We start from the raw sequence: 13406 nt of genomic DNA, 5'->3' as shown, positions 1-13406 counted from the left end.
ACATATCAATACGAGTTTTAATCAAGTTCTAGCGTACATATAATCAAACCAATGTATTTTCATGCATATTTTATATCAAAATATAGTATATAATATTATCGATGCATAAAAGAAATGTTTACATGCCTTCACATTAAAAACGCACGAAATATCGATAACCGTTGCGAGGAAGAACGGAGACAGATTGCTGCATTTAATGGCTTGAAAAGTGGCCAAATTTATCAATGAATGTTGTGTGATAATTGGCTAAGCTTGCTGATGGAAGAAAATTGAAAATTTTCCAAGTCCTAAGCCTTGAACTTTCGGCAAATGTGTGAAAAAGTGTGTGTTTTGTGTGTGCGTGAGTGATTGAAGGTTTTTAGGGCAGGACTCTACCATATATTTAAATAAAATAATATCTAAGTAATTAGGTTAATTAATCACAATTTAAATTACTAATTAAGCCCTCCAACTTTCTACAATTTGTATATTTAAGATTCCTAAAAATCCTAAATACTACCAATAATTAAATACTAGCTAATTTAATTAATTAAGTGATAAAAATAATTATCAATATATTTATTTCGAGTGGACGTATTTAATTATCTTAATTTTCAAAATATGCTAATTAAAATGCTTAGCGTTTCTATTTCACCCGATAAATTAATTTTAGCCGTTAAATGTTAAAATTTAAAAATCTTTTAAAATACTTAATTTCTAAACTTAAAATAACTTTAAATTTTTATCGTCTCCGGTCTCATTTCCCAGTTTAGCATCAAACATTCGTTTGAAAAACTAAACTCGAGAAAACATTATAAATTGCATAATAAATAAATAAATAAATAAATATATATATATATATATATATATACACACACACTTTTAAAGTAATTTAATACATAGCATGCATTACTTAATTATTAATTAAATAAATTATTTCAATCATGCATGTGGTTTACGTGTATTAGTTTTTTGGCACTATAATATGACCTTTTATTTTTATTCTGGCTAAACGAAGAAGAACTAATAAAAATATATCAATGGGCAGGAACAATCCTTATCTTTCAAATATTAGGCACCATTTCATGTGATTATATGATAAAGAACTTCATATTTGTTTCCACATTCTTATTTTATCCACAGTTTTAACTTGAATTTTACAAAAGTTGGAGCTATGTATCTTTTTGTTATCCACATATTTCAGATTATCATCCTCGTATCATACATCTTTTATTATTACATGCTTTACATCTCACGAGTATATATATTACAAGTTACAACCTACAAATTTCTCTTTAAGATCTAACAACTTAGTCTCGTTGGTATATATATATATATAGAGTTTTATATGCTACACACCTACCGTGCACACTTATGTGAGCACCGATGATGTGTCACTCNCCAATTCAAGGGAAATTACAACCCATAACTTATTTATGCATGCGATGACAGAGCCCAATTGGAATTTATGTGATAACTTTAATTGGGCCGAATAAAATAGATATAAAATATTACCTAAAAAAAACCTAGCAATTAGTTTTCATACCAAAAAAAATCCAAATACTTTTCTTTCAAAATTAGAGACGTCAAAATGAGCTAACCCTACCAAATCGGCCTATCCCATCATATAAAATAGTTGAGTTCGGGCCGACTTCATTAGCTACCGCGAATTAGGTCAAAAATTAGTTTGGTCCAATTAATGGAATCGATCACTTGACAAGAGTGTAGATCCTAACTTGCACATCCAAGAATTGGGGTATTGAACAACTTTCTAGTCTTAAAAAGGACGTAAATGGAGACGGGGGAGACACAACTCATCACTCAAAAGCATTAGTTCAAATTTTAGTCATTCTAGTTCAAATAATTGTCATCTTTCTGGTCTATTTTCTTTCATTTTGATCAATTTTGCTACGAATTATCGGAAGCATAAAATCATGTTGGGAGTTTATTTCTTCAAATTTCGGTGTTATTTGCATTAGCTCAGATTTTAGTCATTCTTGTTCAAATATTTTTCATTTTCTGGTTTAGTTTCTAGTACTTTTAATCAATGTTGCTACGGATTATTGAAAAATATATAATCATATTGGGAGCTTATTTATTCAAATTTCAGTGTTATTTTTAATAATTTTCTCCAACAATCAAATTTGAAACTTCTTGTCAGCTTGATTTGTAAAAGTTAGATTTTACTTTTTAGCCATCAATTTTGGTGTCATTTCTCTTTATGATTGAGTAATTAATCATATATATTATTTTAACATAAGATTTTGATGTACGTAAATATCTGAGAACAGAGTAGGTCTCTTCTGAGACAGTCTCACGAATCTTTATCTGTGAGACGGGTCAACCTTACCGATATTCACAATAAAAAGTAATACTCTTAGCATAAAAAGTAATACTTTTTCATGGATGACCCAAATATGATATTCGACCCACGAAATTGATTCGTGAGACTGTCTCACAAGAGTTTTTGTGATAATTGAAATCTTATTTGTATCCTTGTCTCAATAAATTTTAACACAATCATCCCCTTATGATGTATCATTTCTCTTTATTAATTAAGTAAATATCACAACCTTCATGATTTATTTATTTGTTTATTTTCCTAAAAAATGGACTCCAAAGTCGACAAAATTGAAATGGTCGTTGAAATGTCAAAACGAAAGAGAGAGGTTCGTTGTGTCAGGAAACGGCGGGTTTTCGGCGGGCTGCGGGCCCAGTTCAAAAACCCGGCCCGATATCAGCATCACCTGCTTCCACGTGCCACTTTTAGTCAAGGTGGCCACACTAACGGCTAACACCTCACTACTGCCACGAATCTCAACTCCATTGGACCGAATCATATTTTCAAAGCTCCGTTTGGGGACTTGTTAAATGAGCATCTTTGGCTGAATTTGGAATTAGGATTGTAAACTATGCAAACCAAGCCAAACAATATCAGATGTAAGTTTAACTCGTTTAATATTTATATAATCTTGAGCTCGGCTAGAGCTCGATTCGAGTTTTTATCATCAGTTCGAGTTCGACTTATCTAGAAATTAATAAGCTCGGGAAAATCTCTAACTCGGTTCGTTAAAAGCTCGTTTATCAAGTTAATATATCTGGCCTCGAGTTTGGTTCATTAATAGCTCGTTTATCATGTTTAACAAACCTGACTCGAGCTTGTAAATCATATAATTGAGCTCGAGTTTTCGCTTGATTCGAGCTTGTTAAAAATTAAATATATATATGAACTAATTTTAAATCGGACATAAAAGTGTAAATTCATTCGTAAATAACAAAAACTACAAACATAAACGAGTCGAGCTTACGAGCCAACTAAATAAGCCGAGCTTGAGCTCGAACTCGCGAGCCTATTAATGAACATGTCTGTGAGCTCACGAGCCGAATATCCTTATGTTTGAGCTTGATTTGGTTAAATTTTCAAGTTTTAAATCGAGTTTGAGCTTGACTTGATATGATTAATAGACAAACTCAAACAAATTTTTTATCATACAAAGCTCTAAATAACTCGCGAACGCTTTAGTTCACTTACATCCTTATTTAGAATGTTTGGTAGAGGATGGGTGATGGAGAAAATCATGAACCCCTTCATTTCATGTTTCAATCACAAATTAAAATGTTTGATTATATAATCATTCTCTTGCTAACATATACAAAGTAAAAATCAGCCTCTCAAAAATAACCAAGTTATTTGAGTAGACGAGTATTTAATATATGGTTGTGTGTTCGATTCTTCCTATCAATATTTTTTCGAAATAGCATGTCGTACAGGGTTTTCCCAATGCGATTTTTACCCGACTAACTTAATTTGCATATTATCGTTTTAATCCAATGATTTATCCAATTCATACCAAAGATAGCTACTACAATTCCTTGTTCATAAAACAAAAATTTAAATAACTCAGTTACACATTACAATGTGACTTAAAAAAACAAATTCATTGAATTAATAGTATATATTACAACTGAATCTAAAAATAAAGATGCAAAAAATTACAATTTAAATTAAACAAAATAACTCTTTTTATGTAACATATTTGATATTAAAGTTTCAAGTTTGAGACGAAACTCGATTATTACAATCAATTCAAGAAAAAGGAAAAAAAAACTGAAAGAAGAAATGTTTCGTGGAGGCCAAACACTCCCCAAGCCTGATTTGCGAAGCGCTGAGAAACTCCCAAAAACCAACGAATATCCTTTTATAGGAAATTATTATTTTATTATTTTACGCCAAAATTTGATTTTCCAGATCTCAAAGCCAAACAGACTATAAATACTCCTCCGAGACTCCACTTTTTCAACACAAAGTAAATCTCAGAGTCTTCGGCATCTTCTGGTTTCTTCCTCATTATCCTTTTACAAAAAATTACTCTGCAAAATGACTCGAACATTGAATTCGAGCTCCGGTGGGGAGGAGTCGGTGAAGTTCCTCTACAGTTACGGCGGTAGAATCATCCCCCGTCCAATTGACGGCGAGCTCCGTTACATCGGCGGTCACACTCGAATCCTCTCCGTTGCTCGATCCCTTACCTTTTCAGGTATTTGATGTTTCCGTGTTTTTCCTTTATTTTTTTCCTGTTTGGCGCAAATTTTGGGGAGTTTTTGAGTTTTTTTCTGGATTTGTTTCAGAGTTGATGGTGAAATTCGTGGAATCGTGCGGGATTTCCGTTGATTTGAGGTGTAAGCTACCGAGTGAAGATATGGACGTGTTGATCTCAATCAAGTCGGACGAAGACCTCGAAAATGTGATATCCGAATACGATAGAGTCTCGCCGGGGGCGAAAATCAGAGCGGTGCTTTTCCAAGTTAAATCAGCGAAGAAAATTTCTCCTCCGTCCTCTCCTGTCTCGTGTTTCGATTTCCCTTCGCCGAAGCCGCAGCAGCGTCTAACAGAAGTCCAAGCGGTCACTCCTCACCACGCAGCTGCAGCTCCGCCTAGCGCGGCGGTGCATCGGTGCGGATCTCCTGCGGTGAAATATCAAAACGGCGTCGGGAGATACCGTTACGGCGGCGGAGTGAGTCCGATGAATTTGCAGAGCGTACGGTACCAGAATTGTTCTCATTCTCATTAGCATGGGAAGTAAACCAAAGGGAAGCAATTTTAGAACGCTTCTACTCAGTTACTATTATAAATTTGTGGAATTGAAAATTGCATTATTTTTTAGGAGATTTGGGATTTGTGTTCATCCAAATCGAGAAATTTGGAGAATCGGTTACGATATTAAATTTCGAATTGTGAAGTTCCGTCTTGTTGAATTATAAAGATCAAATAAAGATTTCAAAAATTAAAAAGATGGTAAATCCCATACAAATTAATTGAGTAAATAATTCATAAATATAATAATTTTAAGTGTATTACATTATGTTTTGATCGATTTTAATTCAATATATTTTATCATTTATTATTTCACCAATATGTGTCATCAAATATAAATCTAATATAATTGGACTATTTTAAAATTAGATTTGATAGTTAAAAATAATTAAGAAAATGTTTGGACAATTATTATACAAAAACTTTAATTATCGTTTAACAAGTGTTTTTTTTATCCAAAAAACATAAAAAAATCATATCTCAATTATTTATTTAATTAAAAACTCTAAAAACGTTTTTAAAATCTGTGATCAAACGGAGCTTATATGATTTTCCGATTTATCAAAAGTTATAGCGAATGGTAATGATGTAATTCAAATATTTTAAATAGTACATCAACTTAAACGTCACAGTTCATCGGTCTTTTAATATAAACAATTATTGTACGCATCTTAACAATTTCGCTCTCAATAATTATACTAATTAATGAGAATTGAACGTTTGACATAAACTATGTTACAAATTGTAAGACTGAATCTTCCAATTTTTTAAAAAATAATCTTTGTCCTCGGTATTGGTACCAATAATCAATTAACTACAATAATGTACAAATAATACCCGATTCAGAAAAAAAAAAATTTAATTTCAAGAACTATTTATAAATAATATTAAAATAGTCATAGAAAAAAAAAAAAAAAAAAAAAAAGGTGAAATTTTGGTGAAATATATAAGTTGAAAAAAATACTTTTAACAAAAAAAGATCTTTGTTGTCATTTCCAATTTTTTAGATAGGAAATCCGAATCAAAAAGCCTATAATTGGGACCACCGTATATGGGGGAATCAAAATCTAAATTCTCAATCACCCTGTACGTCCACTTGCTTATTCCTAGCATCGACCATGTGGACACTTATCTATAATCTAGAATAAATTTTATATTTTACAAAAAAAAATATATATTATTTTTCCTATGTATATATATAGTCTGTCACCCACCCGAACAACCTCGAAAACTTGTAAAATAAACATAAAATTAATATGTCACGTTAAACGTGCATTAGATAACTTAGGATCAATTATTTTTTTACAAGTTTTTATGTGTGATATTATTGTTTGCACAATATTTTGATTTGTAGACGTGCTAGGTGCAAAATACACCAATTTTTGTAAAAATGATTAGAAATCTAACTTCTAAAAATACAACGATTGTAGATACTAAATTTGATTGTCCGTTATAACGTCTTAAACAAATATGACACCTTAAACAAAGAAAACTGAGAGACACTACTGAAAATTGAGAGATAAACTACTAACATGATTTATCTTTTCAATAAAATATATGAATCCACAAAATATAAATATTAACATAAAACTAAGTACTTTGTTGAAATCTGAAAGAAAATGACTTCAACTAGTGAAAATTAGAATGAAAACTATGGAAACGATTGATTAAAGTTGTGAGAAATTTGTGGGGAGTTTGCTAAAATTTTGTGCGAGAGATTATGTGTCTTCTGTGTTGGTCGATTCCTTCATTTTCTTCATTGTACGGTGCTGTTTCTTCCACTCTTCCTATGATTCACGATCTTCTCATGTTTATTTCGACGATCTCCTCCTATATGAACAAAATTTGTTAACATACATTATTATTATTTTTTTTTACCATTTTTGTTTTAATCGTAATTACTTTTAATCATTAAAAAAATATTTTCTCTATTTTTTAAAAATTGAAAAAAAAAATTCTCTCATAAACCAAAATAAAAAATTAAAACAATAATTTTCTTAGGGGACCAAACATGTTCCAAGAGAGAATTTGTACACCTCCACCCATTTTTTTTAAAATATAAATAAATTTGACGGATAAGTTGTCGGTTCTCCAACTTGGCCAACTAAGATATTCGAATATAAGCCAAGATTATACGAATGTAAGTGTTTCCACGGTTCCATGGAAGAAGAATATATGTCTTTCAAATATAATATTTTATGTTAAGACAAGATATATTGTATTTTCATAAAATAAAAATCTAAATCGTCTTAGGTCGATCGGGAGATGTAACATGAATTCTGCCTGCTCGATTCGAGTTCAATCAATCGAGTTAAAGTACTTTCAAAAGCTTGAGCTCAAGTTCGAGTTCGATGGTCTCATAACTCTGTCTAGGATGAATTGGTTTAAAAAATCGAGTATATAGGAAAATCACATTTTATCGGATAATAAAATAAAATATGAAATTAATATAAATTTTGTTATCAAATAATAATAAACCCATAAATTACATCTCAATTGTATATACATAAGCATATGATCACGTAATCCACTCAATGAACCATTAAATTAGAAAGAACTTGGATTACAAAGTTCATATGGTATCACATATTTACATCTGTGAGACGGGTCGACTCGATCTATACTTAGAAGAAAAAGTAATATTTTTGACATAAAAAAATAATTTTTTTCATCAGCCGGATCAACTAAGAGATCCGTCTAGCAAGATTGAGTCATGAGAAGATATTATAGGAGTTTTTATGTATAAAATTTGCCCTTTAAAGTTCTCCACTTCTCTTCAAATCTCAAACGTACAAAACTTTTCTTCTATTTGACAAAAGACACGAGCCAACGTAAAAACTGTGGATCGTGCAAAATGGCCTTGCAAGTTGACACCAAGGAATGTTAAAAGGAGAGACGGCAAAACCATTGAGAGCCAATAACATGATTTTGCAAATCTACAAAGAACATGGAAAGGAGATTGGAATATGATCAAATTGACATGATTTCAAATTTTTTTATACCATATCCTTCTGGTAAATAAGATTTATTGGACCCTATCCCGAGACACTGTCCAAAATATTCATCCAATAGTCGTAAATGAGTCATGTATATTTTTTCACGATTCTCAATATATTGCATCACATGAAAAAATGACAGTGACTCTCTTGTAGTCATTGGATTACTCCAAGGGTAGAGTGAAACTAACCTGTAAGTAATTATCATTTCAGAATCACATGACTCGGATATTTCATGTGATCTGAGGCGAGATCCGATAGACGTATGTGTATATGTAAGGCCTAATTTTTTTTGGGGCTCCCAAAAATCTAATATGAGCCAAACGTATTATTTGATTCAAACTGGTCCCAAAATATTCGACATATACACAAAAGAAAGGGAGTGAGTCTTATGTGAGACCGTCTCACGGATCCTAATATGTGAGACGGGTCAACTCTACCCATATTCACAATAAAAAGTAATAATTTTAGCATAAAAAGTAATACTTTTTCATGGATGATCCAAATAAGATATCTGTCTCACAAAATACGACCCGTGAGACCGTTTCACACAAGTTGTTGCCAAAGAAAGGAGTTTCTCCATTTCAAAGTTGATCAAGAATTTTATCCGAATAAACTATGGTAGAATTTTTATATTTTTTATTCCGCTTCAGCAAATTGTTTTTTCCACAAAAGCTCGTGATGTCTTTTCTGGGATCTCCGGTTTCTTTTATCAAGTCATAAGAAATATCGAATGGAATAAATATGTTATCAATTGAGAAATAATAGTCTGACATCTAGATAATGCAAACATATGTAATATGTTGGAATGTATAAATTTCAAGTGAGATATAATGCAAATCAACCATAGCCAAATGCCAAAATCTTAAAAACAAATCTATTTTCTAATCCTTAATTGCAATGAAATGACGTGTGTCTATCAAATTAACTTGTGTGGGATTTGATTTCTAAACATGTCGCATTCATCTTTGCATATGGAAATAACATGACACCTAACAAGAAAAAATATAGGAACTGTTTGAGGATGTTCTTGAAGAACAATTGTGATCACCTCATCATTTCACGTGGCATGAAACACTTTTCTTTAGTTAGGTTTGTCGGTTTCGAAGCGATTCTTGAACCCCCAGCATCTTGTTCAGCGAGCCGACGTAGGCTCGAACGCTGGAGATGATAACGTCGATTGCTGCTCCGGTTCCACTGGATTAGATTAGATATCGTGTTTTCAGACTGTGTGTTAGTATGGAAGTAACAGGCATATTTTACTTCATTCTCAAATAAAATTTTAATTTGTCGAAAACCTGAACGCGTGGTTAATAGTTTGTCCTGTCATAACATGGGTGGTTGTGACACTATCCTCTGTGCGGATTAGTACCCTTGTCGTGGCTATAGCATCTATTCCTTCCGTGACAGCATTCATGGAATACTCAACGAGCGTAACGGGAACCTACATCGACGCTTAAACTTTAGTAAATGCAACTCCAGGCATGTGTGCAAGTTTCCCTGTTTCCCAGCTGTTAATGTTCAAAAGAGCATGGCTAAACAATGTATAGGAAATTGTAAATTCTTGAAGTTTCAGACCTTCACAATAGTATCAACTGCCTTGTAAGCTGCGTCAACTGGTCCTGTTCCAACCGAACAAGCAATATGCTCGTCACCATTCGCATCAGTGAGTTTAACTGTTGCGGTCGAAAGGCCAAGTGTTCCACAAGTTACCTGTTCACAAATTGGCCGAGCGATCAAATGATAACCAACTAAAATCGACAACTGAGCTGAAAAATGTAGTTTGGAAGATTGCCTGTAGTTCCTCAAATTTCCAAACAACTTGTGGCTGGAATACTTCATCACAGAGTAGTGCAATAAGGTCATCATCAGAGATAATCTGGAAAATCAACACATGATAACTAGGTTTGAAAAATGTATCTCCATATTATTGGGATATTCATGTGCATGTAGCTACCAAACAAAATTCTAAACTAGTGTAAAAGCAAAGTAGGACATGCGTAGCACCGAAAAATGATTTGAATGCGAAAAATAAAATTTCAACAGTTCAATAACTGATTATCATGATGCCTTTGGTGGGTTTGAAGCAATCTCCAAATCCATCAACGAACATCCTTTCGAATGTTTTTCGATCAACTAATGACAATATACAGCAATCTGGCAGGTTAAATCAATATAATAAGACCGGTTTCCATTGATTGTTGACGCCTATCTTCAATAATTTTTAGTGCGGTAATGAGATCGTTGACATTCTTCTTGAACAATTTTTCACATTGTATCTGAGCAAACTATGTGAGGAACTTTCTCTTCAGTATCATTCTAGGAAGAATTGAGTTGAAAGGTAAGAACTAGCATATTCAATTACCTTTTTATTTGCAGCTACATCTTTGAAACGTGCAAAAAGATCATCGAGTTCCTTGCCATTAATATTGAATCCAAGCTGCAACAACAAACACAAAGTTAATTCTTAGAAGAGACAATTGTATAAACTATTAATAGCTCATGATGGGATTGAATCCACGATTTACCTCCAACATTTTGGCTTTCAAAGCATGGCGTCCACTGAATCAAGATCATCAAGAAAACTATATTAACATATGATATTGATAAATGGCCCTTGAATCACAAAAACAAGGTCTGAGAATCACAAAAGGCGGTTACTTCCGAGAAAAAACAGAAGAAGAAGAAGTTTGTATGGCAGTACACAGAGATGATAACAAGTCACTTCCATATTATACCTGAGTTTTCCGAGCACTATACCAGATTCGTTAGATCGAAAAAGTCCAACATCTTCAGGTGAAATAATTTCATATGTATTTTTATGTTTAAGCATTCCATCCTACAAAGGAGTTGAAAGAAGAGGCATAAAAAAGGATTGTAGACACCATAGTACTCAATCTGTACAAGATTCAACAAACATTGAAGGCTCAAAATATTGGTTGCTTTCAACACCGACCTGATGGATGCCACTTTCATGAGCAAAAGCATTAGCCCCTACAATTGCTTTATGCAGCTGCACTCGAAGCCCACTGTATTCGTCTACCTGAAAATAAAAGTATAATCACATAAAACAAAATAACCAAAGAAATAACTCAAAATCTGAAGAAATGGTTCCACTGATTAAGAAGCTGAGAATAGAATACCATCTTGCTTGCCATGGTAATGTGTTGCGTGTTGATCCCTGCATAGAGGCCGCCTAATGCTTCCACTCCACGGCATTTCAGGGCCATTACAACCTGCAGGGAACCATTAGAAACCTTCAAGGGCATGACAATGGCTTCAAGAAAACTGACGAGCCTTTAGAATCAAAATATGTTGGACCGGATTACCAATAACAATATTTATTACAGTGCTGACAAGTTGAGATATATTACATAGAGAATCACTTATTATATTAGTCCAGTTTTCATTTTTTTACCTTTCTAAAAGATTAATGTAATTAAATGATATTGGCTTATAGAGTGAAGAGAACACACCTCCTCTAAGGAGGCATTACCGGCCCTTTCACCTATGCCATTGATGCTCACCTCCACTTGCCTAGCGCCGGCACGTGCACCCTGAACCCAAATAAGCTCCAACTTGAATACAGTCTCACTTGGTTATAAAATCATATAATACTCAGGAAAGAAAATACATACTTCTAAAGAATTTGCAGTAGAGAGTCCAAGGCATTGTGACAATGAGTCGAAATAATCACATTTTCAATTCCGGGGGTGTTTGCTTTTATGTCAGCTATCAATTTCCTAAATTCAGAGGGTAAAGTGAAGCCAACTGTATCAGGGATGTTAACAGTTGTTGCCCCCGACTTTATGACTTCTCCCAGAATTCGGTAAAGAAACTCCCTGTCTGATCTGCAAGAGACAAAAAGAAAGAGATGAAAAGTGTTTGCAGAACTATGAAACAATAATACGAGTTCATTCTCCCTATGTCAAGCAAAATGATGAAGAAGAAGAAACTAGTTGATACTGCAAGGAAAAATGTGTTACTGAAAGTTTGATTAACACTTCAACACATCTATACTTCCTAGTTCACTGGATTAGATTATTCCGATGCCTAATGTTCTTGAGCGACGCAAAATTGCAACAAAACACTTTTTTAAGGATTCCTTAAGCTTCTTTTGTATCAAATTCAAACTACTATCTGAATCCAAACCAGAGTAGTTTACACTTGAGTGGCATTGACACATTCGATTCTTTTGCTTCTTCACATGTACCTTTTCATTGAAATTAGCTTCAAGTATTTAACTTTTCACAGCTGAAGCTATCTGAAACAGCAAAATAGGAGCCACCACAAAACAATAACAATTTCTTTCGGTACTACTGATATACCAAGATGATATACAAACAACATGGTTATACAGATAAAAGACATGGTTATCGAATATATAAACATTTTAAATGTAAACCCTCTAATTTTCAGTTTATCCTAATGTCTAGCAGGATATTGCAGGGCCGATTTTAAGATTATCACCTTGAACCACCGCATGCTCCAAGTGTAGCAGTAACACACCTTAAATCAATACATTGTAAAACTAAGTCATAGCAGACAAACTAAGAAGAGTACTAATTAGAGGCTACCCACCAACAATGAAAGATGAAATCTTGGGAAGAAAACCTGAGCAAGCTTAAAGCATTTTCGAAACACAGTATCGAAAAGAAAACCTTCCAGCATCTTCGGGGCTGAATTCAACATCCTCACACCCCAAACTCCTCGCGTAAGCCACCATGCTCGTGGCCTTCTGAATCACCCGCTCCCGCGTCATCTTCAGCTTTTTCTTCAAGTGAATCTCACTCGTCGCAATGGAAGTGTGAATCCTCGGCTTCTTCGCGTGCTTCACAGCTTCCCACGCCTTCAAAATATCCCTCTCATCACACCTCGCCAAGCCACAGATAACCAGCAAGTGGCCCGAATCATCAGCATTCCCGATTTCAAGCGCGATCGACTTCACGGCCTCAAAATCAGCCTCTGAAGACGCCGGGAACCCAGCCTCGATCACATCGACTCTGAGCCTGGCCAGCTGGCGCGCGATGTTCAGCTTCTCTTTAATGGTCATGGTGGCTCCGGGGGACTGTTCGCCGTCACGGAGGGTGGTGTCGAATATGCGCACGTACTTGCTGTCCGGGATGTGGTTTGGGGTGTACTCCGGGAGGCGGAGGGAGCAAGAGACGGCGGAAACAGGTGCATCCCGGTCTTTACACAACTGGGATAATCCCAAAGGCACTATCTTGGAAGGAAATGCATTGGAAGGCCGAATCATGGGTGCCAGCCACTGCATGGAAATTGAAGAAGACGCCGTTGTTATCAAATTAAGGATTTTTTAGAAGGGTTAATTAAGA

At 34.1% G+C, this 13406-nt stretch overlaps 1 protein-coding gene and 1 pseudogene across 1 annotated transcript; one reads left to right on the top strand and one right to left on the bottom strand.

Moving 5' to 3' along the window:
- Positions 1-4273: 4273 nt before the first annotated feature.
- On the top strand, positions 4274-5251 carry LOC140974766 (protein PAL OF QUIRKY-like). Its single transcript, XM_073438248.1, has 2 exons — positions 4274-4517; positions 4609-5251. The coding sequence occupies exons 1-2, from the start codon at positions 4358-4360 to the stop codon at positions 5049-5051; spliced, it is 603 nt and encodes a 200-aa protein (XP_073294349.1). The 5' UTR covers positions 4274-4357; the 3' UTR covers positions 5052-5251.
- Positions 5252-8925: 3674 nt separating this feature from the next.
- Positions 8926-13406, bottom strand: LOC140975462 (2-isopropylmalate synthase A-like; annotated as a pseudogene).

The sequence above is a fragment of the Primulina huaijiensis genome, chromosome 4 (assembly GCF_012295235.1).
Source record: "Primulina huaijiensis isolate GDHJ02 chromosome 4, ASM1229523v2, whole genome shotgun sequence".
In the NCBI taxonomy this organism is placed as follows: domain Eukaryota; kingdom Viridiplantae; phylum Streptophyta; class Magnoliopsida; order Lamiales; family Gesneriaceae; genus Primulina; species Primulina huaijiensis.
Note: the sequence above shows the minus strand (reverse complement) of the source record. Positions and strands in the feature narration are given on the sequence as shown.

Coding starts and splice junctions, on each gene's coding strand:
- LOC140974766 (XM_073438248.1), top strand. CDS start 4,358: ATGACTCGAACATTGAATTCGAGCTCCGGTGGGGAGGAGTCGGTGAAG. Junction 4,518..4,608: donor TCGATCCCTTACCTTTTCAG/GTATTTGATGTT, acceptor GATTTGTTTCAG/AGTTGATGGTGAAATTCGTG.